Genomic DNA, 26186 nt, shown 5'->3' with positions numbered 1-26186 from the left:
TGGTGAGGAGTAGCCAAGCCGCTGACCATCAGCCACTTAGGGCTCGCCTGGCCTAGAGAAAGGTGACATCATCGTAGCTGGGAGGTTTCCGAAGGCTTCACCAATGGGAGACCGGCGAGGTGCTTGCCTTCTACAGCTCTTGGCCAATACTAACAAAGCAAAAGGGGGCCCGGGTTGTTGGTATAGAACCAATGGGAAACAAGGAAGGAGCACGAGGCGGAGTTGCAAATCCTGTCACCAATTGGAAAGAGGGGGTGGAGCCCGGGCCTTGTCAAGTGTGACCAACCAGCGAGAGGAGCGGACTTTGCGGGGTGGAGCCGTGAAGCCCTCTCCCAATCGCACAAGTGTAGGGGCGGGGCATTCCTTGGGGGGCCCAATGAGGAACGCGGCCGAAGCTGGGCTGTCAAGAGAAGGGGCTGGGGGCGGGGAGATGGTGAGTCGGGGATAAACACTCCGCGGCGGTGGCGGCTGCTGCTCTGCTCCGGGTTCTGTCACTGTGTCGGCGGTGCCCAGCTCACTGGCCCCCTCCCTCTCTTGTCGAGCGTGGTTGCCAGAGAGGCTCCCTCAGCCCTGCTCCGCGGGGTCCACAGCGGGCTCCACAGCGGTCCGGCGGCGGCAGCGAGCCCGTGGGCAGTGGGGGTTGGTCCCGTGGCTCCGGCCCCCGGTGCAGAATGGCGGCGGCGGTTCGGATGAACATCCAGATGCTGCTGGAGGCGGCCGACTATCTGGAGCGGCGGGAGAGAGGTGCACGGGGACGGGGAGGGGTCCACTCGAACCTAGGCCGGGGGTCATGTGGGGCCGGCCTCAGGTCCGGGCGCCCAGCCGCTCCGGGGGTGGTTGGAGGCGGGGAGACCGCGAGCGCTCCCAACGCCTCCGGCTCACCCCACGCGCCGTCCGAAGGGAGGCCGCCGCTGCCCCAAAGCAATGAATGGGGTGGAGAAGGGGCTGCCGCCCGCCGGGGTCCCGAACGCCGCCCCTTCCCCAGCCCTTCACGAGTGGGTGGCCGGGGCCCCCTCCGATAGCCTCCCTGGTTTACCTCACCCGGGCTGGTCCCGGCCGGCCCCCAGGTGGGCCTGGCGCCCCCCGTCTCCTGGGCAGAGTAGCAGCGCCTCCCCGTCCCCGGCTCACGGTGCTTGCCCCGCACCTTCGCCTGAGCTGGTCCCACTTAACCCGCACCAACCTGCTGGATGTAGCCAGTGGGGAACCCAGACTGCGTGAGCTTAGCCACTACTGTGGCTTTCTCAACAATGAGCAGCTGGAATCCTCCTTACACCTGCTCCGAACTGACGATATTCACACAATGTTGTTTTTTTTTTTAAAATCATTGTTCTCAGAATTCCACCTTACTCCATTTAATTATTTCCACAATATTCTTTTAAAGATAAATAAAGGAAAAAGGAAATACTGTAGAGAGGAGAGAGTATTAAATATTCTGGGCCCATTCATTAACTGGATCCTCCTGTTTTCTAGAAGCTGAACATGGTTATGCCTCCATGTTACCATACAATAACAAGGACAGAGATGCCTTAAAACGGAGGAACAAATCCAAAAAGAATAACAGCAGTAGCAGGTAATTTGGTAAATACTTCTTTCTGTCTTTTAGATTATATTGTAGGTGACACAAACTGCTGAATGTAAGTTGCCTGTTGTGATTATAACCCTATAAATTTACATTGTGGCCGTCACGATTCAGTAATGTACACATGGACTTAAGCCATTGCAGGAAGCTGTTTCTGTTTGGGTTGAGGGAACTGAAAAGAAAAATAGAAATGTTTTACATTTCTTTGTGAACTTTATTCAAAATTTAATTTTGCTTTTCTTCCCTTTTGGAACAAAAAAATCTGTGGAAGCTTCAAGTGAGATTAGCAACGGTGACAATATTTTCCCTTCAGAAGTTGCAGATTCAGGGCAAGTTTTCTATAAGTCAAAATGCTGGACATTATCCATTTCTTTTACTTTTCATAGTAATGATTTTATAAACACGTTAAAGTACCTGACTTGGCGTAAGTGATAGGATCTCATACTAGACATGTAAATTAAATACAGTAGTTTGTTTGATACTCTAATTTGTCACCTCTATTTATAATGGCAAAGAGGAATGATTAAGGTTAAAACCTACCTCTTTAGTGACAGAGGAATATATAATACCGAAATATTAATATGCTACAACCTTTCCATGTTAGCCTTATAGATTATCTTATACTGTAGTTCTTAAAAGCTGTGAATCTCACCGGAGATTTGGTTCATGGTCAGTTAAATCACATATTAAAGTCCTATGCATAGTTTCTGGTACATATAAATAGTCCATCAATGTTACTGCCCGTTTCCCCCCTTCTTTGCCCTTAAAATATAGTTGGCTAGGAAATTTGTTCTATTAGATCCCTTCAACTATACCTTTCCTGCCAGTAAATTAAAAGCATCGACATTTTCGTCACTGGTTTAGAATCCTTATCCCTCACCCTCATGAATAACTCCTTGCAAGTATCTACTTAGATATCCTCTGTGGCTTAATACAGACCAGGGATTTCCCACTTAAACCTAAAAATCACTTGTTCTTGCTGCGTCTTCTGTACTTGGTTCACCTCTTTAGTATCGTTAGTGGAACCACAGGATGTGAGCAGCATTACTTGTGCCATGCCCTTGAATAAAAATGGCACTTGAAGGATCCACCTGGTAATTACCTGGTGGGTGTTGCTGGTCCTCCCGCCTGAGCATTGCCTGAAGGTGGTAGCCAGTAGTTTTGTGCATGGGTATGAAGGCACTTTAAGAAAGATGTTAATACTGACTTGTAATATGCAATGGTATAAAAACAAGCTGTGTTGCATTTTGTTACAGTATTTTTTAAAATTTTGTTTAGAAGAATTTTGAGGCCTTTCAGTTAATTTTTCTGGAAAAGCATCATCCATTTTTGCTTTTATTATTGTCCACTAATTATTTGAGAGGAATTGTCCAAGTTACTTATTGAGGCTTAATACCTTAACACTTTATTTTTTTCCTTAGTTTCACAGGAAGGTTGTAGGGGATGTTTACTAGTGGGGATAAGAAAATGAGATGTTGAAGTGGCTTGGTCCCAAAAGATGATTAGGAAAGAAAAATAATAGTAGTTAAGAATCTTAAGCCAAGAAATGGATTCTTTCTAGTATCTTCTCTTTAATAATCAGTACTATGCCAAAAAAAAAAAAAAAAAGGCTACAAATCCTTCTGTTAATGGGTTGGTTTGCTTTCCATGGTTAGAGACAGGGGATTATCACAGTTGTCCATATACCTGACTGATAGTGAGTTAGTGTAATATATTCAATGGTGTAAGGATTTCTGAGAGACCATGATTAAACCTAGAGGTAGCACCAGCCAAACGTGTGAGGCAAGAGCAGGTAGTTTTCTTTCAGTGTGATCATTGCCTTCATGACTCATTTGGAATAGCTCCTTTTCTGAGGAACAAGCAATCATAACCGAGAAAGCAGCTTGACCCCATGATTTGAATCGGCTTTATATCCTCAGCCATGTATGGTCAGAATTTTGAACTGAGGTAAAGGATAGGGAGAGATTACTGCTGGTTTACATAACCCTTGGATAACAGTTTATTCTTGTTCATACAGGTTGAAATGCTATGCTTTTTGCTTGTAGAGTCTGGGGAAGTACTTTTCCTTGGACAATAAAAGATAAGATTTTGCCACATAGGAAACTTCTTGGGAACTGAAACTGCAGATCTTATTCACGTTTCTCTGGTTGCTTATTAAAACAACAAAAATGAAAATGAAATTGTGAATATCAATTGTTTTTTGAAATTATCCATAGAACTGCTGGAATATGGGAAGATGGAAGTTTATTTCCTACTGATTTTTGAAGTCAATTACTAACTATTTAGAATTGAAATCTAGAACTTTTTAAAAGTGTGTTTTGTTCAATGAGTAAAGCAAGCTTTGGCACTCATGTGAAAGAGGAAGTTCAGGACTTGCCACCCAGTTGTTTTATAAGACAGTGGCTAGAGTGACCTGACATGAGGAGTGTTTTTGAAGCCAAGGATTTTTCCTGGTTATCTCAGATATGCCATAATTTGGCTTAGTTTTTTTTATTAGAGTGTATTTTTAAATGGTGAAATTTGACCTTTATCAGTGATTCCAGAGTTATCCATTGTTTTCCGTAATCACATGGAAAATAGTTTTGACACAAGGTATCAGTGTGTTCTTACAATGCTTTAATTAAAAACGTAAATGTTTACCCATCAATGGAGGTGGCTGGCAGTCTCAGAACTGATCATTTTTGAAAGGGCTGCTTTTTGTTAATAACTCAGTAAACTAGATACACTTCAGTAATGCTCTAGCCGTTAGGTATAAGTCCCCTTTAAAAAGCACCATGTGTTTAACACTCAAGTAATCAAATAAAATCTGTAGTTTTAAAAATTTTGTTCAAATTTTGGAAGAAGTTGTGCCTCCTATGGAGTTTTTTTAAAAGTTTATTTTGGGGATTCAGAATTTTGTGTAAGTATATAACTCTATTTATTAGTTTATCTATATATTTTCAAAGAATCCAGAAATATTTGGTAAGAATTTCCTGTGTGCTGTTATTTTCTACTCTCTTCTCAACCTATTCACTTTCCTCTCCTCCACCTACAAGGGATGGTCCTTGTCTACAGTTAAAGAGGGTAATCTCAACCAACTCTTGGCATATACTTTCATCCATTTTATTTAATTTATTTATTTATTTTTAGACAGTCTCACTCTGTCGCCTAAGCTAGAATGCAGTGGTACCATCTCGGCCTACTACAACCTCTACCTCCTGTGTTCAAGTGATTCTCCTGCCTCAGCCTCCTGAGTAGCTGAGATTATAGGCGTACGTGACCATGCCTGGCTAATTTTTGTATTTTTAGTAAAGACAGGTTTTCGCCAGGTTAGCCAGGCTGGTCTTGAACTCCTGACCTCAAGTGATCCACCCACCTCAGCCTCCCAAAGTGCTGGGATCCCACTGTGCCCATCTACTTTCATCCATTTAAACAAATCTGTCAGGGTTTGAACTTACTAGTCCCGGTTAAAGTTAAAATGCCACGTGCTTTAGAGCCAAAGCTTTGCAGTATATGCCAGATTCTTGTTAACTATAGTATCCTGTTGGCCACTGAAGGCAATAAACCTTCAGAACAGTGTGACTGGAGAATGCTCAGGGATAACCAAGTGAATCAATGTAAAGCTTTTATTTTTTTTTTAATTGAGATGGGCTCTTGCTGTGTTGCCCACACTGGTCTCCAACTCCTGAGCTCAAGCAATTCTCCTGCCTTAGCCTCCCAAAGTGCTGAGATTACAGGTCTGAGCCACCATGCCTGACAATTTTAAAGTTTTGTTTTGTTTTTTTTGTTTTGTTTTGTTTTTGAGATGGAGTCTCCCTCTGTCGCTAGGCTGGAGTGCAGTGGCACGATCTCAGCTCACTACAACCTCCGACTCCCTCGTTCAAGTGAGTAGCTGGGATTACAGGCACGCGCCACCACGCCCAGCTAATTTTTGTATTTTGGTAGAGACAGGGTTTCACCATGTTGGCCAGGATGGTCTCAATTTTCTGACCCATGATCTGCCTGCCTTGGCCTCCCGAAGTGTTGGGATTACAGGTGTGAGCCACTGCACCCGGCCTAAAACTTTTAAATTAACCAATTTTGGCTTGGTTTGAATACATGAGGTCCATGTATTGTTTACCTAGAAAACAAATATTCTAAGCTTAAAATACTGTCATTTTCTCATTTATTTTTTCTTCGTGAATAAAAATTGCTTCCCAAGATCCCTGTGAAAGAGAAGTTTAATGCTAGGTTGGAAATTTCTCATTTCAAGACAACGTCCTCACTTCCACTGCCATCCCCCCACATTCACTGTCCTTACCCCCATTCTCTGATGAGTGAACTTGGTGGTGGTGCCCCTGATGTAAATGAGTGGCTGAGCACTCTTAAGGTGGTATTCCTCCATGATTGCTGTGAGAATTTATCTCCTGAGCCCAGTAAGGTGCTGATTATGGCCCCACAGAATTCATGAGCTGAACCAGGGAGTAAACTCCTGAGCTGCTTAAATTCTAGAGAATTTTCATAAGAAAGGTCACGATTCAGCTCCTTTATAATGCTGGTGACTTCTTCCAAATTTATAACTGGTTAGGAAGGGGTTGTGTGAGGAGGACACTAAAGGGGCCACATTGACTTCTTATGACTTTATGGTAACTTGTCCATAAAGTCTTAGGCCAGACCTTGTCTTTAAGGTCAGCCATAAATACACTAATCATATGGTTTCATATCCATCACACCTTTCATCCAAGGCTGTCTAATCAGTTTTACAGCTGTTACCTCATTGGTGCATACTTGTTCAGTACATAATTGGTAATTATTTTTATTCTCATTTTATAGACAGGTTAACCAGTAACAGGATAGTAAAGAATTTTATTCATTCCACAGTATATCAGTGGCAAAGCTGGACTTCACATTTCTCTAACTTCTGCTTTAACCAACTTATCATCTTTATATTGAGCTGAACTTTGGAAACCCCTTCCTAAAATCATTTGGTTGCTATTTAACAGTAGCATCTTGTACATGATAGTTACTTCAAGGAGTCAGAAGATTGGGGAAGGGGGTTATTTTACTATTTAAAACAATATAGTCAAGCAACTTTACACAAAATTTTGGTGTATGCTACCCCTAGGGAAAACTGCAGGGGTGGGGTAGGGATGCTACCTCCCCTTTTCTACCCTTAGCCTACAGAAAGCTTTGTCGTATTATATAACGCAAATTCACATTGCATCGTGCAGCTGTTTTTGTATAAATAGACCCCTTTTATTTCTTGTCTTAAAATGGATTATTTTTCCACTAGAGAAGGCATGCTTCTTGGTTTGTCGCTTTACCTTGAACTCTATTTTAGGATTTACATTTATCTAACTCTTCAAACGGACTAATTTTTTTAGTAGAGCCCAGTTAATTTTTCTCCCTTTCTACATCTCTCCTATCAACTTCAGAGAGAAAGAAGTTAAAAGAATTGAGTTGGTGTTGAAGTAGTTCTTTAAGACAAAAATATCTTATTCTTCTCTTATTGTTCCCTCTTTCAGATCAACTCACAATGAAATGGAGAAGAATAGGTGAGTTGGGGATTTGGGAGGTGGAATGCGGGGAGCTTTGTTGCATTCTCTGTTCATTAAGTTCAAACTTGGTTGCTCTTTTTGACTATTCCCACTAGTAGCGCCTGATTTCAGAATTCACCCAGCGCCCTCTAAGCAGCATTGCTCATAAATTACTTAGGTAGATGTAGAGCTTGCCAGTTAAAAGACCACACCCCTAACCCTCACCCCCACCAGCCCATTCCTGAAGAAGGCCTTTGAATGACCATTCCACAGACCAAAGCATTTTAGTCAGAGGCAACATTTCCACAAATAGTGTTTTTTAAAAATTACATGCTACTGAATATAATTGGCAGTGTTATCTAAAATATGTATAGACAGATATATATACACAAACATAATATACATGTATGTATATATTAACACGTGTATTAACATGTGTATGTATGTGTATTTGCAGTTTACTTGTGAATGAAGGGTCTCAAAATTCAGGCAAATGTGTGCATGACAGAAATTGGAGATGGTGCCTAACTAGAGGAGGCCTGCCGCCCTCACTGGGCTCCATCTTGCCGCAGCCTGAGTGGAATCTCTCTCACCTGGATTGCCTCTTGCTGCTTACTTAAATCTTTATTTTCCAAATCAAGTTACCCCTCCTTCAGTGAGGCAGCCAAGTGGTTCTCAACTCTGGTTGCACATTAGAATCACTTGCAAAGCTTTCTGTGTATTTTTGAACATATTTTTATATTAAGCACATTATACACATGCACTTGTATATTTTTCTGGTGAGGGTAAAGAACAAAGGTTTATTTCTGCTGATTCTATAAAATAACTTTTTATTATAGAAAATTTCAAATCTGGCCGGGTACAGTGGCTCACACCTGTAATCCCAGCACTTTGGGAGGCCAGCCTAGCCAACATGGCAAAACCCTGTTTCAACGAATAATACAAAAATTAGCCACGTGTGGTGGCACATGCCTGTAATCCCAGCTACTTGGGAGGCTGAGGCAGGAAAATCACTTGAACCCTAGAGGCGGAGGTTGCAGTGAGCCGAGATCCCGCCACTGCACTCCGGCCTGGGCAACAGAGTGAGACTCCGTCTCAAAAAAATAAATAAATAAAAAGTAGAGTGACTAATGTAATCAACTCCTATGTATCCATTACCCGGCTTCAGTAATTATCAACATTTTGTCAGTCTTCTGTAAGCAAAACCACCTCTTCCCATGAAGTATTTTAAAGCAAATTTTCTTGTATCTCTAGTAAACACCAAAAAAAAAAAAAAAAAAAACCACATAACACCCGAAACAACAACAACAAAAAAAACCGCTTGCTTTTACCATACTGAAAAAAAATTAATGATAACTTTTTGTGGAGCTTTTAAAAGCCAACAGACAAACAAAATTAATGCCCAAACGTTACCCTTAGCAATTCTGATTTAATTGGTTTGGGTTGAGGCTGTGCACTCATGTGTTTCAAAGGCTCCCCAGGTGATTCTCATGTGCAGCCATGATGGAGAACCATTGAACTAGCCTCATTCTGGTCTCTGAGCTCCCATCAATTTGAAATGCAGGCTACCCATCCAAATTGAGTGCTTTCTCAGTGCCCTGCATGAACAAGAAAAGGATGTGTAATGATGGCTCTGTAAAGACATGTGGTTATTTCCTGCCAACCCTCTTTGAAAAAGGAGCCTGACTCTGAAAGTCAGGATCTGAATGATATTTATGTTTAATCAGCGAAAGGGCAGAGTAAATTCCCAAGCAGGTAGAATCCGGGAAGAGGGCGGTTAGCTTTACTCCACTATGGAATTTTGTGTGTGTGTGTGTGTGTGTGTGTGTGTGTGTGTGTGTGTGTGTGTGATGGTGAGTGTGCCTCACTGCACATACGCTTCTGCTCATCCCTTCATCTTCCCTTTTAATTGTTCTGTGATTGTGACTGACCATGTTTTAAGCTGGAGCTTCCTTTATGCTTTAGCTATTTACATATCATGAACTAGAAACTCAAAAGTATCTCTTCTTAAAGGAGAAAGGTAGTCAGTTATGGCTTCTGTTTCTCATCTTTAGATTTTCTCTTCAGATTCTCTCCCTTCTTCCTGCCTTTGCAGTGATTTGGGTAAACCAGGACTATTTCTTCTGAAGAGTCTTCTAGTTCTTCACCCCTCTAATACTTTAGTTTGGTATTTATTTTTATTATTATTAAAATTTGATCCCTTCACATAAAGACTTACTAAAACTTTGTGACTTTTGCCTCTGCAGGAATGCCACAGAATGTCAATTGTATTATTAATTTTAGCATCTCAGGGATGTTTATTTTCTGTCTATGGTGGCCCCAGAACTTGTGCGTGTTACTGGGTATTAAATGCGTTCATAGTAGGGTATTAGATCAGCAAGGTCCCCATCCCAGATAAATGTGCAGTTGTCCAATGGGAAAGATGCAGAGACAGTTTCAGTTAATATACTAAGTGCTAAGATTGAGATGTGCAGAAGAAGCTAGAGGTAAAAATTCTGGAAAACTGGACATGAAGTCACCACTAGGCAAGCTGCCTATAATTGAGCTTGCTTCCATATGACCAGTCAACTTTTGCTTGTTGAACGGTTAGTTACCCAGTTTCCTTCTTTTCTTTTTTTTGGAATTTGGTCTTTTAAGGTCTTGATAAACTTTCTAGTCTAGAACATGTGAACAGAAGAGAAGGAAAATCAGGACTTAGTTTACTTAATTTAAGCAAGCATTGGTTGCTTCAGTTCAGGGGAGGTTAAAGTTGCCGGGCTCCTCTCTCTTATTAGTGTGGATGCTTAAGAACTTCAGGGTTTGGAGGTCAGTTGAACAGCTGTTTTTGTACTCTCCCTGGTTTTAGTAGCTGAGTTCTATAAAAGAATACCACTCTGGTAAATGCTAATACACTTTAGCCATTTTTTACCTGATAACATTGCATAAAAAGATTATCATGGCTTTCATTGCTTCTCGGCCTTTTGGCTAAAATCAAGTGTGAAAAGATTGCCATGGCTCTCAAAAAAAAAAAAAAAGAAAAAAGAAGACGAAGAAGAAAAGGCAACTTAGCAAAAGAACTTCTAACAATGGGATTTTCCCTTTTCTTGATATTGCAGAGTTGATTATACTTGGGTTAGTTTTCTTGAACGGAAACCTTTTCTATGGCACTTTAGAGATTCTAAATAGTTAGTGTTACTCTATGTTATCAGGACTCCACTGTAAGGATATTATACCCAACACCAACACTTTGAAATATCTTTGCATTGGTGGGACAATAAAAGAAAAGACTTCTGGAATGGTGGTGGTAGTATTTTCTACTCAACAGAATAGGTGTTGAGCATCTAAGATGCTGTGTAGTAGGTGCTGGGACTACAGAGTCCAGTAAAGGCTACACACTGCTGTGGAGGAGCTCAGATTAATATCACTCTGCAGGGGGTTTGTCAGTCAGCACATGGCCTGTGTTTCTCTGCATTTTAACTAATTTTCTGGGTCTGATCTCCTAAGAAAACACCCTTGGGAGGGTGCGGGGTGCGTGTATGTGGTTTTTCTTTTCTTTTTTTAAACTAATCTTGCAGAAAATTTTGAGAAATATAGAAAATAATGCTAAACATTTAAATTGTCCATAGTTCTAGCACTCAGAGAAAACCAATGGAACTTGGAAATATATCTTTCCAATTGTTTTGGAAAAGAACTGAAAATATAGTTTTGTGTAGAAAGTTAGAAAATTCAGAAAAGCACAAAGAATGTAAAAATCACCTGTAATAGGCCTCTCAGAGGTGACACCTGCTAACATTTGTTCTATATCCATCTAGACTTTTGTGTGTACTTTTTTTTAACCAACATGGGATCGTATAGTAATAATTTGTAGCATCTTTTCCAGTTATAAACATTTTCCAGTCATTAAATCTCCTTTTCCAACATTAATGTCCAATATTATATTATATGAATACGTTAAACCTCATATAATCAGTCCCCTAGTTTAGATTCTTCCCAGAACCTAAACAATGCTTTCTTAAACCACCTGTAGAAAAATCTCTGTCCAACGTCGTAATTATTTCCTTAGGATAAATGTATAGCTATGGAATTGGTGGTGAACACATTTTTAGGATTGCTGGATTGTCCACCAGGCAGGTTACAGGCAGTATTTTCCCTACACTTCACAAGTTGATGTTATAACTTAAAACCTTTATGAGTTTGATAAGTAAAAAATAAAAAAAAATACAGGCAACTTGTTTTAATTTGCATTTCTCATACTACTAGCATAGTTGAACAATTTTTATGTCTTTGACTCTGTGTGTCTCTTTGTGTGAATTGTCTATTAAATAGCCTTTGCCCAATTTTCTACTAAAGAATTTATCTTTTTATTTTAAAAAGTTTCCATAATATAAAGGACATATATGAAAGATATGGACACTTTTTCTATCACATAGCTGTCCAGTTTATCATTTAGCTTTACAGAATCAGTCTTCCCTCACTGATTCGAGTTGCTGCCTTTGGTGTATACTTAATTTTTGTTTATGGCTAAGTCTCTTTCTAGACTTATTCTTCCAGTCCATTGATCCATCTCTTCTTCCTATGTCAATATATACCCTTTCATTCTCGTTTTTTTTTTTTTTTCCATGCTCTTATCTATTTTCACCAGTTTATTTTTCCTGAAAAAAATTTTAATCTGTGAATTTCCCAACCCCTGAATTCTTTTGGGAGTTTAAAAATTGACATTGCATAATTCCAATATAAATTAACCTTTAAAAGTTCATGCTTATATATTAGATCTTTTCATCCAGGATTTGATGTGTGCCTTAATTTATTCAGATCTCTCTTCTGTCTCTAGCAAAGTTTTGTAGTGAAGTTTTCCACACAGGTCTTTTACATGTCCTGTAAAAGGTATTCCTGGATTTATATATTTTTAGATTGCTATTGGTTTCCCATTTTAGTTAACTAATTGATTATTGTTGGAATATAAACATATTTGAATCTTTTGTTGTTACATACCCTTTATTGATGATAATTCTGCTATTTCTCTTAACTGAGAATTCCTCCAATTTAAAATAAAGCCTTTCAATGAACCCCTCAGCAAATGGAGACTGAGCAAACACATGTAAGCTACAGCCAATAGGTCAGGAGCCAGGTGGTAGAATAGACTCTTTTTTCAAAAGATGGCTCTGGCATCTCCTTTAATAGTAGACATCCATTTTTCTGGAATGGTACATATGCAGCTCTTGCTAGAATTAGGTGCCTGGTCTAGAGCTACTACCTCTGCCAGAGTCTTCTGACCCTGTGACAAAAGATTTCCATGTGTGCTCCATGGGGAAGACTCCGCAGCCCAATCTAAGCTGTTATTTCCATTTGGTCAAACAGTATTTCAGTGGCATCTGGCCTGGCATGAGAAATCAATTCAGTCAGGTCTCTTCTGAAAGAATATTCTAATTGATTACAGGTCCCTATAGTTGTTCCTTTTGGGTTTTGATTTTTCAAATGACCAAGTCCCTTATATGGAAAGGGCTGGGGCCTGACTTTTGCGCTGGTCCTGAGTTGTGGTATGCATTGCATCACTCTTATTGTTTCTGAACTTTCTTGACCACATTCAGATTTCACTCTGGGATGTTGTAACAAGTCCATGTTTGTTGCAACACTGGGTAAGGTTATTACGAAGGAGAGACACAGCGATCAGTGTATAAATCCAATCTATATTGATGGTCTGGAGAAGAACTCACATTTGTACCACAAGAATCATCTTCCTTGTACTATAACCCTTGAGTAGATGACACCTGCCTTTGGCAAGACTTGGAGGAGAGACACATGCTGGTCATTTGACCAATTTCCAGTCTCCTATCTGAAACCCTGGGGCTATTCCCTTACTTTTTGTCATAGGCATTAATAGTCAAATAGTGGGATAGAGCCAACAGGTATGATTATAATATATATGTTGTATTTGAAAATTAGGCTCTGAAAAGGAAATATTAATGCAGTGTACTTATATATTTCATACTTTAATAATGAAGTGATCTTATCTCTCCAAAATGTAGCCACTGTGAACTGCTATTTATGTATTATTCACTGAGTATATTACTATCTTTGTATTTTCTACAAAGATTTATCAGCACAATTGTGAGAAATATTCAAAACCTTTTAGGATTCCAATTAAGTTGGTAATAATGATGCGCTTGGCAATTGTTTAGAAAGGGATCATTTTAGAAAAAGGAGGAAAGTATTTTTTCCCTCTTCAAAGCATGACTTGTAGTCTTCACCTGGATTTTTTTTTCTGTTTAACCCAGTAGGGCTTTGTTCTCAATGCAGAATCTCTTGTGACCCTTGACATTTTAAGGGATTAATTTTACAAGTCCCATTATTTAAACTTGTTCCTTCTTACTCTATACTAAATACCTGCTTTTCCTTATTATACAGCTCATACATACCCATATCTAAAATTATTTTTGTTCAACCTCCAATTATCTTATAGGATTTAAGATGCTATTTAATTGGGCAAGTCTGTGCCCACACCAAGATAGGTGATAAAATGGTGAAACCTCAGAGTTAAACAGGCTACCCTGTTGAGGGTGATCTATTTGGAAAGGAAAAGAAGGTTATGATAGGCTGTGAAAACTTGGAAAGAAGTTAAGTCAGATGGGATGTTTGAGGGTGAGGGAAAAGAAAGAACGTGTTTGGTAAGAGCAAAGGGGAGCCCATTCTATAACTTTAGGTGAGAGCTGGTATCTATCAGTGTTTGAATATAGCTCCTACAAGTCATTCTGCAATAATTCATCTACATGTTTGAGCACTCCAACTAAATTTCAATTACCTCAAAGGTAGGGACTTGATCTTACTCAATATTGTATCTCAAGACTTGCTGGGGGCGCTGGCTCACACCTGTAATCGCAGCACTTTAGGAGGCCGAGGTGGGAGGATCAGTTGAGCCCAGGAATTCAAGACCAGCCTGGGCAACATAGTGAGACCCATCTGTACCAAAAAAAAAAACCTGTAGTCCCAGCTACTCAGGAGACTGAGGTGAGAGGATTGATTGAGTCTGTGAAGTTGATGCTACAGTAAACTGTGATGGCACCACTACACTCCAGCCTGGTTGACAATGCAGAAAAAAAAAGAAACAAAATATAGCCTGGGACCTAAGAAAGCAGCAGAACATAACATAATAGTTCTCCCTTTTTTTTTTTTTTGAGATGGAGTCCTGCTCTGTCACCCAGGCTGGCGTACAGTGGCACAATCTCAGCTCACTGCAGCCTCTGCCTCCCAGGTTCAAGCGATTCTTGTGCCTCAACCTCCTGAGTAGCTGGGATTACAGATGTGCGCCACCACACCTGGCTAGTTTTTGTATTGTTAGTAGAGATGGGTTTCGCAATGTTGCCTAGGCTGGTCTCGAACTCCTGGCCTCAAGTGATCCACCCTCCTCGGCCTCCCAAAGTGCTGGGATTACAGGCGTGAGCCACTGCGCCCGGCCCAGCCTGTTACACTTTCAATAAAGAGAAGTAATCACAGATAACAGTGCTTCCTTCACACACACACATACCCACACGCCCCTCATTTGGTACCACTTCTGGTCTTGATTACATCCAAGTCAGGAAGAACTTTAAGGATAGTATATTAAATGCAGGAGGCACTATCTACAGATAGCACCATCTACCTAATAATCCTACTCTGTTGAATCTATTCCCCAATTTGCAGATCTACTAGCCTGAGAGAGATCCATAGATAGAATCAAGGAAGCATTGTCTGGAGGCAGAAATAAGAAGAGCTACAGTCAGAATTGTCTGAGACACGCAGGTTAGCCCAGGTGCCTTCTATCAGTGCCAAAGCTCTGGTAGGAGCTGGTGCCTCAAACAGCTCAGCACCTTCTTCATTAATAACTTCCTTCACTTGGATATTTACTTTCCATAATTCATGGCTGGCAAGAGTTAAGGAAAACTAACAGCAGAAATACGTGGTATCTGAATATATTTTATATTTAAATCTTTAATCTGTTTGGAATTTATTTTGATGTTAACCTCCTCACTCTCTTGCCATTTTCTGAATAATCCATTCTTTCCCCAAGGATTTACGGTGTTATCTCCTTTATGTGCTGAAGTCCTATCTATTCTTAGGTCTGTTTCTGGGGATTTCTGTCCTATTCACTTGATTTGTCTGCCTATTCCTGTATTAGTACTACACTGTTTTTAATTATTGAAGCTTTATAATACAATTTAATATCTGGTACAGCACATTCCTCCTCATTATTCTTCTTTTTCAAAAATTTTGGCAGTGTCACACACATCTATTCTTCTAGATGAAGTGTAGTCCCAGCGTTAAAAAGAACACTGTTGGGAGTTTTTTTCTTGGAATTGTGTTAAATTTGTAAACAAACTGAGGAACATTGACATTTTTTGTTTGGAGGATTCATATCCAGGAATCTGCTATTTTTTTCATTTACTCAAATTTTCTTGTATCTTTCAACAAAGTTTTATAGTTTTCTTCCCATAGATCCTTCCCAATCTGTTTTAAATTTGCTCCTCAATATGTTATACTTTCTTCTTGCTATTGCACATGAGATATGTGAAGATCTCTGTGCTTGGACTTCCCAAGTCAATACATATTTGCCTCTATTTTTATTCTCCTTTGGCCATTGCAGTCAAGATCAAGGAGGGAGGCCCAGACTCTTCAGGACACTTGCTCCTGCAGCAAGCAGAAGTGAGGCAGCTGCTTCCCTCCCAACCTTGGAATCCTTTCTACCCCTGCCTCTCCATGATTTGAATAGGAAATAAAGGAATCTTTTATTTTGCATTCATTGGCTTTATAAAACCCTTGCTAATTTTGTAAATGTAAAGAAATAGTACTTTTAGCATAAGCACTTTCTGTGTTTCCATAGAAAATGGATTAGATTTTCCATTAATTATTTTAATGACAAAAGATGTCCATTTTCTTCAAGAAAGTATTCAGAAAAATGGATTTTGCCAGATAGCCTCTGTCTGCCTAGTGAGACATTTTCGAGTACCCTATTGATTGTAAAAGGAATATGATAGTGCTATTATTATCTGTGTTTGCTTACAGCAATTCTCCTTCTACAGAGGAAGCTAGGATTGAAAGAATAACTGCTACCATATACAGAGTACTCCCTGTCAGACCCTGACCCAAGGGCTTCCATACCTTGTCTCAGTCAATACCCATGACGGCCCTCCCAGGGAAGCACTTGTCACACTCATTCTACTGATGAGGAAACTGAGGCTACACAGAGTTAAGTAATTTGCTCAAGGTCACACAGGGAGTAAGTGACAGAGCGAGGAACTCAAACATTTACTCTTTTTTTAATATTAACTTCATTTTTAATTTTCATGGGTATGTAGTAGGTGTGTATATTTATGGGGTACATGAGGTGTTTGATACAGGCATGCAGTGCATAATAATCACATCAAGTAAAATGTGGTGTTCATCCCCTCAAGCATTTATCCTTTGTGTTACAAACCATCCAGTTCTACTCTTCCAGTTATTTAAAAATATACAATTATTTTGACTATAGTTACCCTGTTGTGCTATCAAATACTAGGTGTTATCCATTCTTTCAAGCTATTTTTTTTTTTTTTTTTTTTTTACCCATTAACCATCCCCACCTCCTGCCCACCTCCACTACCTTTCCCAGCCTCTGGTAACCCTCCTACTCTCTATGTCTGTGAGTTCAGTTGTTTTGATTTTTACATCCAACAAATAAGTGAGAATATGCAATGTTTGTCTTTCTGTGCCTGGCTTATTTCACTTAACCTAATGACTTCCAATTCCATCTATGTTGTTGCAAATGACAGGATCCCATTCTTTTTCTGGCTGAATAGTACTCCATTATGTATATGTACCACATTTCTCCAGACATTTACTCTTAATGGCTACATTAGTATTTGGTTGCATAGTGACTGAAAGAGAATTTTTTAAAAAAATTAAAAATAAAAATCAACAAAATTTGGGATACTTAAAACTTACTGAAGAGAATCTATAGTTGTATCTAAATTTGTTATTACTAGTTATAGGCCATACTCGATTCAGAGCATGACTTATTATAGTTCAAAGATTGGTTTCTTTATGCCACTGTAGACCAAAGGTATATCAGCCTATTCAGAATAATTAAAGTTATATTTCTGAAGAGTCAGAAGGTGAAGTTGGTTAAAGTCCATGGCCTAGGTACAAAGCAGTGTGGATCAGTGCCAAAGGAAGAGGCAGCTGGGTGCCAGGAAGCTGGGAGGTAGCTCTTGGCAACAGAGGGAAGACCGAAGAAGATGTGACGGGAGGAGAGTCAACTTCCCGGGTCAGATTGAGGTGTCGGGTGGCTTCCTGTTGAGGATACATGGCAAAACCCCTGCTAGTTCCCCAAATGGGAGTTTGACCTGGTTTAAAATGGGACAGCAGGGCAGAGGAGCAGTCAGAACTGAGAAAAGAGAACTGAGACGGATGTTTGTTCTGCTTGTTTTGGATCTGGGAGCTCCGTGGGTACTCAGAGCTGGCAGAGGGATTCTGGATCCCAGGAGTTTGTGTGTCTGTATGTGTGTCTGTGTGTGTGTCAGGGTTGGAGAGCCTTGGTAGGAGCTGTACATAACAGAGGGGTCTGTTTGCTTTTTTATCTGGTTCGGGGATTGGATTTCACTACTATATGATGGAACTGAGTCTACTTAATATATTTCATTGCTCTCCTGTGGTTGGCCCGGGCACCAGTGTGGGGATTTCTGCAGGCAGTGGCATGTGGGCAGGGGGCAGCCATCAGGCTGCAGCAGTGAGGCGCCGGAGAAGGCCAAGGCAGACACTGCCAAAGACAGAGTTGGCTTTGGGTCTCTGCAAAAATTCAGAAAGAATTCTGGTCCTATTTTTGTAGAACTGGGCCAGAAAACACTGAATGAACAAGTATTAGCCTCAGCTGGAATTAGTCAAATGGCTTATTTCTAGTTTCACAACTAGGAGTGTTCTTTGGAAACCCACATTTGGGTAGTGAAAACTGCACTTTCTGGGCAAGACTCCTATAAGGCTAGAAATGACAATGCATCAAAAGATGACTTTATTATATTTTTATCAGTGGACAAACTTCCTAAAAAAATTCACACACTCATATCTGCGTATAAACCAACATTGTAAAAGTACTAATATGACACTGTTCTGAATCATGCAGTCTTTGCAAATAACAAGCTGGCTGAAAAATATCTAAATATAATTTTAATTTTTGAACTTTTTCTTCTAATTTGAAAATTAGCTCACATCTGTAATCCCAGCACTTTAGGAGGCTGAGGCAGGCAGATCGCTTGAGGTCAGGAGTTCGAGACCAGCCTGGCCAACATGGTGAAACCCCATCTCTACTAAAAATACAAAAATTAGCCAGACGTGGTGGCGGGCACCTGTAATCCCAGATACTCGGGAGGCTGAGGAAGGAGTATCTGTTGAGCCTGGGAGGTGGAGGTTGCCGTGAGCTGAGATCATGGCACTGTACTGCAGCCTGGGCAACAAGAGCAAGAACTCCGTCTCAAAAAAAAAAAAAAAAAAAAAAAAAAAAGGAAAAGAAAATTAGTCTATAAGTTTTATGGCAAGAAATAAATTAGACAAATTTATAAATGTATAAATTATACTTTCTCATGGTGTTTCTAATAACATGATCTATTTTCGTGGCTCTTTTTGAAGAATATTATCCAAGATGAACAAGTATATTTTACACACAAGTTTTCTTCCCTTCCCTTGTCCCACCACATGAAGTAGTGGGAGGAGCAAACCTGTAATGTGAGTCTTTGCTGTGACTCTGCCACATGGACAGGTTTTCAGAACAAGTGAAAGACTTACAAAATAGTAAAGCCCTTGTCCCATTACCTCTTCCTAGCTCAGAAATGAATGCTGTACTCCCCAAGCTTGCCAAGCCTTAGAGCACCCTTGGAGAGTTTAGGACAACTTCTTCATGACCTAGAAGAAGCAGGAGGCTCAGAAGGAAGGAAGTCTAATGCCTCGCTTACTAGCCCTGCCTTGGGGGAACATCCTGAAGTCTCCCTGGAGAGTGTGAATTGACTTCTTACATTAATATCATGCATATTCACCTGTCCTATAGCTTTCTGAAGCCATTTCCTTTTTTTGGTCTACATTTTCAACTTTTGCTATTACAGTACAATTCTTAAGAGGAAAAAGGGCAAACCTATAAGCCATTGCATTGTTTCCCAATTCAGCTGAAGGGGAGCCTCCTAGATTCCAGGGAGCTCTGCTCCAAGTAGGTTGTGTGTAGGCAATGAATGTTATCTAAAACCTGAAGACTCTGAGCACTGCTGAAGAGATGGACTCTGTCCTCTAGAAGCTTAAAGTCTAGTTGAATAGATGACATAATCCATTCAGCAAACACTTATTAAGCATGTGTGTGTTTGAGGCACAGTGGCAGCACAGCAATGATTAAGCTGCAATCCTGACTTTCTAAGGAGACTGCAATGAATGGTTAAGTAACAAATACAAAACAATTCAGGCAGTACAGTGAACTTCCCAGTGAATAGTATAAACAATTAAGTGGTGCTCAGAAAATAGAGGAATCACTGTGAGCTAGGATGGCTTGGGAAGGCTTTAAGGACGTGGTAAGCTTAAGCAAAAACCCCAAATCTCAGCTGCTGCTTACATTCACAGAAGATTCTGTGAATAAAGAATCCAGGTTCTAGAATAAAGCACAAACCATTTCAAGGAAATGTAAATTTCTAAATTGGAGCAACTCTCGTGCTCTCTCTTCAGTCAGTTGCCGTGACTGCTGCTTCATCCAGCCCTTCTCCTTCTCCCACTCTGTGCCATTGCATCAGTCTGACATACTCCAAGAACAAAAAGTATAAAAAATGACTCAGTAAAACCCCCCTCGCTTCCTTCCTTATCTCTGTCTGACTGTTCCTTGCCTTCTCCCTGCCCAGCCAGTTTCTTGTGTGTCATTCCAGAGTTTGTCTACATACAAGAAAACATGAATATAGATTGTTGTTTTCCTCCATCTTTAAGATAGCATGGTATACTCACAGTTTGGAATCTTGCTTTTCTCCACTTAACAATATATCTGGAAAATCTTTCCTAATAGGACATAAAGCACATTCTCATTCTTTTTGATAGCTACATAGTACTCCACGGTGTGGATGTAGCATAATTTATTTAACCACTTCCCTCCTGGCTGGTCATTTGAGTTGTTTCAATCTTTGCTATTACAAATAAATCTTCAACAAATAACTCCACAGATATATATGCGCCTTGACTTATGATGGGGTTATGTCTCAAGAAGCCCATCTTAAATAAAAAACATCCCAAGTCTAATATGCATTTAATACTTCGATAAATTCATTATAAATTTAAAAAATTGTAAGTTAAACCATCATGAGTCAGGGACCATTACTGTATATAGTATTTACACATGTGAATGACCATATAATAGCAGATATCATTCCCTACCCCAGCACTTGTATTATCAATAGACTTAGCTTCGAAAACCTTGGATTTTGCTTCTCATTGGTTTTCACCAGAGTTGTCTGGTTCAAAATATGTTTATTCAGCCAGAGGTCATTGGTAGCATTTGCCATCGCAAAGCCTGAGCAACTTCACACTCTTTTAGAACTCATTCTGCCTAGGGTGCTTCTGGCCCACTGTGAAGCTCTCAAATGCTACTGTGGTCTTGTTTTCATAGACGGGCTCATCTTCGCTTGTGCCTGGAGAAGTTGAAGGGGCTGGTGCCACTTGGACCCGAATCAAGTCGACACACTACGTTGAGTTTATTAACAAAAGCCAAATTGCACATAAAGGTAAGTGTATTGTTGGGATGCTGCTCTATCTTTACCTGTTCAGTGAGGGTTTGTCTGTTGTTACATCTCCAGGACAGTCCTCTCCCCTGAACTCCTCCAGTCTGGCTATTGGATGAATCACAGGTACCTCAAATGCAACATATTCAAAACCCAACTGAGTGTTTCTCACGCCCATGCACCAGAGGTTAAATGGTCCATCCAACTCTCCATCCAGTTGTACAAGCCAGAAACTCAGGAGTCCTTGATAGCTCCTGCTCCTTAACCATATATCTAGGCCATCTCCAAGGCGTAAATATTTTACAACCCGGTCTACTTCCATCTTCACCCCCACTGTCTACTGCAATAAAATCCTCAGAGGTCTCCTTATATCCCTCTGGGTCCCTCCCATCTGCTTTCCATGCTTCCTGAGAACAGTCCTTCCAAGGCACAAATCAACATGTGACCTTGTTTAAAATTCTTCTGTGGCTCAGGACAAGCTCTGTCACCCGGCCTGCCCCAGGCTGTGCCTTGCCTGGTCCTCACTTGCCTCTGCAGCACCATCTTGTTCCCCAATTCCCCTTTCTCCAGCCCTTCTTCCAGTCCCTGGCACTGTCATATTGTCTTACTTTAGGGCATTTGTCCATGCTGTTCCCTCTGCTTGGTACACTTTCCCCTCTCTTCTTCACCTAGAGGACTTCTACTTATTCTTCAGATCACAGTGCAAGTCTCTGTAGCTCTGAGAATCCTTCGCTGACTTTGCAAATCAGTGACCTCCTTCCTGTGACAGGTGGTCCCGTCACTGGCTATCTCTTAGCCCTGTCATAACTGACATTTGACAGTGGTTTTGTGACCATTGGGTTGTCTCAATCCTTAGACTGTACACTCCACGACAGAGGGGACTGGGTCTTTGTGCTCACCTCGCAGCCCCAACACCTCCTAGGGTGTCAGGCACAGAGTTGACACTCTCTATGCTACCTGAATAGCAAAGGGTAAGGGGAGTTAGATTCAAAGTCTTGAGAGCCACAGCCAAAATCCCTGTTTGGCATGTTTGTATAATCATATTATAGTTGGACAAATGTTACTTTAATTATGGTTAGAAGCCTGCATTCATGACAATTCTGGGAGAAAACCTCTATTTAAAGCAAAACAGCTACAATTAAACAATCTTCTTAATTATCTGAAGAATATGAGAAGCTAGGGGGCAGATTTGTAAAAATGAGTATTCTATGGAAATGTGTTTTCTAAACTCTTCTGTTGGACAAATTAGAATCAGGACATCAAAAGGGACTATTATTTCCTGCTAACAAACAGAAGTTAATTGAGATTTGGCATGACACAAAAAGTGCTTGTGTAATTGGGACATGTACTTGAATAAACATAGTTTTAAATGGAAGCGTGTTTCTTAAGCTCCCATCACGTGCAGTTTTCTAGTTCAGAGATCAGGTGTTCAGGAGATCGCTGCAAACAAGGGAGATCAGGTTGGGGGCTGCTGCCTGCAGTCTTTTTGATACTAAAACTGAGGGCTACCAGGGTGCCAGCGTGTGAGAGCTCACCCCCAGAATCCCTGTGACAGGACAAGTACCCCCAGCACTGGCGATGCTGAAGAGTCAGACGAAGCCAGGAGTCACTGGCCAGTTGACTTCCTGTCTCAGGCAGAAGCTTGACGAGTGGCACCGAAAGGCATCTGAGGAAGTGTGGCGCATTCCACTGCTAGAGGGAAGATGCAGGGGCCATTGCCCATTTAGAAATCTCCCTGTGGGGCCCAACAACTACCCCTTTAACTTGCAGAAACTTGAAGATTGTGACAGAAAAGCCATTCACCAAATAGACCAGCTTCAGCGAGAGCAGCGACACCTGAAGAGGCAGCTGGAGAAGCTGGGCATTGAGAGGATCCGGATGGACAGCATCGGCTCCACCGTCTCCTCGGAGCGCTCCGACTCCGACAGGGGTGAGCCCTTCTCGCTCTCCTCCCTGTCTCCCTTGTCCTCTCCCATCTTCAGAGCAGGGGTTCAGTGCTGCAGACAGGAGGCAGAGTGTAAGAAGAACTAAGACACTGGGTATGATGTAGAGAAGTCGAACAGTGTGACCTCCAGTGACAGATTCCTCCTCCCTGCTAACACTTAGGTGACAACCCACAGAAGAGTTTGATTGGGGTTGGTTTTCAGCCTAATTTGTTTTGTTTTGTTTTGTTTTGAGACGGAATCTTGCTCTGTCACCCAGGCTGGAGTGCAGTGGTGTGATTTTGGCTCACTGCAACCTCCGCCTCCCGGGTTCAAGCGATTCCCCTGCCTCAGCCTCCCAAGCAGCTGGGATTATAGGCACGCACCACAATGCCTGGCTAATTTTTGTATTTTTGTAGAGATGAGGTTTCACCATATTGGCCAGGCTGGTCTCGAACTCCTGACCTCAAGTAATCCACCCACCTTGGCCTCCCAAAGTGCTGGGATTACAGGCGTGAGCCACCACGCCTGGCCAAATTTTTGTATTAGTAGAAACAGGGTTTCACTGTGTTGGCCCAGCTGGTCTCAAACTCCTAACCTCAAGTGATCCACTCGCCTCTGCCTCCCAAAGTGCTGGGATTACAAGCATGAGCCACCGCGCCTGAGTTTTCTGCAGAGCGCTTTCATCAATGTTCTTCTCTCTTGTCCTCCCTGCAGAAGAAATTGACGTTGACGTGGAGAGCACGGACTATCTCACGGGTGATCTGGACTGGAGCAGCAGCAGTGTGAGCGATTCTGACGAGCGGGGCAGCATGCAGAGCCTCGGCAGTGATGAGGGCTATTCCAGCGCCAGCATCAAGAGAATAAAGCTGCAGGACAGTCACAAGGCGTGTCTTGGTCTCTAAGAGAGTGGGCACTGCGGCTGTCTCCTTGAAGGTTCTCCCTGTTGGTTCTGATTAGGTAACGTATTGGACCTGCCCACAACTCCCTTGCACGTACACTTCAGTGTCCCACCTTGACCAAAATCAGCTTTGTAACTGTTTTCAAGGAAGTGCTTAGGACTGTGGGTTTCTGATTGCATCCACTAGCTTCTCTTTTTCTCGCCATAAAAATTTGTCTCTGAGAGACTATACATTCCAATCAATTTGAAGCATCCAAGAATTCTTAGACCGAATAAGCAATGTCCGCATCTCAGCAGTCCCCCTCTTTGCTCTCCTCGTGTCCTCTCCCAGACCTTTCTTCCAGTTTTCTGGCTTACTATGTTACTTGCCTAGGAGGAATGTCCAAGTGTGTCTTGTACTTAGGAAACTGAAGGAAACAAACTTTTGAAATTGAGATCCTGATCTCAGAACTCCAAAGTAAGCTTTGAAAGCGGCATTTAAGAGCACTTAACCATGGACCTCACCACCAGTGAGGAAGTCAGGAATACCTCTAGAAAACACGCCCTTCACAGCGCGCATGCTCATTCCCCCGACGCACCGCGTGTGGATGGGAGCAGTATTTCTCACTTTAAAATGGACACCTTGATAGTGTGTCTTTGGAGTTGCACAGCTCATCAAAGTTCCAAATTGTTTGTTCTCACAAACAAAACGGTACAATCTATTTTTGTGCGATGTTCTTGGGACCTCGCTGTGTTCTGCTATCTCGAGGCACATTCTCCCCTCCAACTTTGTTAATGCTACTTGTCTCTGGAACATTTTTTTTTCCTACCTCAGAGATAAATGAGATCTCCATTTCCCACTTAACACAGTGATTATCCTTTTTTCCCCCCAAAATAGTGACATTTGGTCCAATTATAATCTATTTTCCTATTGAACTTTCAGCAATAACTGAGCTGTGGCACTAGCAGAGCTAGTAGCCATTATCAGTGAAAGGAAAAGTCCACGTTTCTACTCTCTGTTGCGGGTGAACTGGAGAGGATGGTACACCGTTACTAGAACTCCTCTCCTTATTGATTATTTTTGGACACACCCAGAAACTTCTTTATGGAGGCTTTTGGGTTGATAGTTTAAAAGGCTGATTTTTCTTTTTGGTTATGATTTCTCCCTCAAGTGGTCTCCGACTTTGTAGCATTTTTATTTAAGCTAAAACAGAGCACATGTATATGTACATAAGACACATTAAATCTATAAATACTATTTATTCATTTTATATAAACTAATGTAATGGAAAATAAATTCTTATGACTTTGTGCTTTTATAGATGTTCTAGAAACTTTGTATGTAGGTATCTACAAAATTAGTTCATTCCCCTGAATATTTTTGCATTCATATTTTTGAGGTCTTGATGTTTTCAGCCTCTGGCGAATCTTTTTCATTGAATTTGAACCATTTGTAAAATCTGTGATGCTGAAGCAGAGTGTGTCACAAAGTGATGAGAACATTCCTAAAATCCATGGACGCACTGCGACCTAAGGGCTCAACGGCTGACTCGGCAACGGGCAGCCACCCCACGCTCCCCTGTGGTCACTTGCACACCACAGCCTGAAGCTCCCCCAGCGCCTGCACCTCGCACACAGCTAAGGTCAAAGTTCAAATGCACTCCACACGGAAGCTCATTCTATACCCGAAGAGCAATCTCAAAAAGCAAGATTACTTTTGTGTTTTTTTAAAAATGATTCTTTAAGGTATTTTTCTAAATGTTCTAATTGGAAGTAGCGGACTCCTAAATGATTCCAAAGTCATCTGTAATTCTTCTGTTTTTGTTTTGTTCTGTTTTTGCTTCATTTCAGCTTTGGGTGGGGGGAGGGGCAGGTGACACAAAGGATTTTTTTTTTAATTTTTGGAATCTTTTCCAATAACCAGCTAGAGATTTGCACTGAAATACAACTTGTATGCCTTTTGCATTTTTAAAGCCTGCTTCCTGGATTTAAGCAGAGTGATAGTGTTCAAAGAGCCAGTTCAGCCTGTAACATATTTGAAAAAGATATGCCTGCACTTTGAGGTCCCTTTTGAATGCCATTCACTAGACCTCTCAAGCGTTTTGTTTCACTGCTACATCCAAGCGCCTCACAAGTCCACGATGCGGGACAGCATCAAAAGCTCAAGACTTTGGAAAAAGCTTGTGGGCTTGCACTGGGGGAGGGAAGGGAACAAAATTTGTGTACTTCTTTGTTTAATTTAGAAATAAGGCATCCAAGAGATGCCATTATTTTCTGTTTCAATTGTTGTGCCTTTGAGTTAAACTGCATTTTTGTCTTTTGGTTGAAATCTGAAATGTACTGTCCCAATATAAAACAGTAATTATTTGACCTTTGCACTGTTTGTCTGGTCCTTTTCAATTTGATTGCATATAAATGTGGAACTTGATCTCTATATTTTTAATGCACTTGTGATAAACTGGCAGCAGGGTTAGACATTACTTTCAAAGCTCGAGGTAGACCGAGTCAGCATGCTAGACAGGCTTCTCTCTCTAACCAAAACTGTAATCTTCAGGACCAGCAAACTCAGCCCAAGGCAGCTAATTCCCC

General features: G+C 41.2%; 1 protein-coding gene across 5 annotated transcripts; it reads left to right on the top strand.

Moving 5' to 3' along the window:
* MXD1 (MAX dimerization protein 1) lies at positions 1-25973 on the top strand. Of its 5 annotated transcripts, none has more exons than XM_058428757.1 (6): positions 1-119; positions 1471-1570; positions 7063-7092; positions 20684-20798; positions 22566-22725; positions 23435-25731. In XM_058428757.1, the coding sequence occupies exons 1-6, from the start codon at positions 104-106 to the stop codon at positions 23620-23622; spliced, it is 609 nt and encodes a 202-aa protein (XP_058284740.1). In that variant the 5' UTR covers positions 1-103; the 3' UTR covers positions 23623-25731. The 5 variants fall into 5 exon arrangements, with proteins under 5 accessions (XP_058284740.1, XP_058284741.1, XP_032033941.1 ...); XM_058428758.1 differs by having other exon boundaries at positions 26-62; XM_032178050.2 differs by lacking the exon at positions 1-119 and adding an exon at positions 658-744 and having other exon boundaries at positions 23435-25973.
* Positions 25974-26186: the final 213 nt, after the last annotated feature.

The sequence above is a fragment of the Hylobates moloch genome, unplaced genomic scaffold, assembly GCF_009828535.3.
Source record: "Hylobates moloch isolate HMO894 unplaced genomic scaffold, HMol_V3 SCAFFOLD_15, whole genome shotgun sequence".
NCBI lineage: Eukaryota > Metazoa > Chordata > Mammalia > Primates > Hylobatidae > Hylobates > Hylobates moloch.
The sequence above is the reverse complement of the archived record's forward strand: the minus strand, read 5'-3'. Positions and strand labels throughout refer to the sequence as shown.

Bases quoted from the DNA above. Each gene is read 5' to 3' on its own strand.
- MXD1 (XM_058428755.1), top strand. From the start codon at position 929: ATGGGGTGGAGAAGGGGCTGCCGCCCGCCGGGGTCCCGAACGCCGCCC. The intron at 20,799-22,565 runs GTAAGTGTATTG...TTTAACTTGCAG, and splicing joins AAGCCAAATTGCACATAAAG to AAACTTGAAGATTGTGACAG. The intron at 22,726-23,434 runs GTGAGCCCTTCT...TCCTCCCTGCAG, and splicing joins GCGCTCCGACTCCGACAGGG to AAGAAATTGACGTTGACGTG.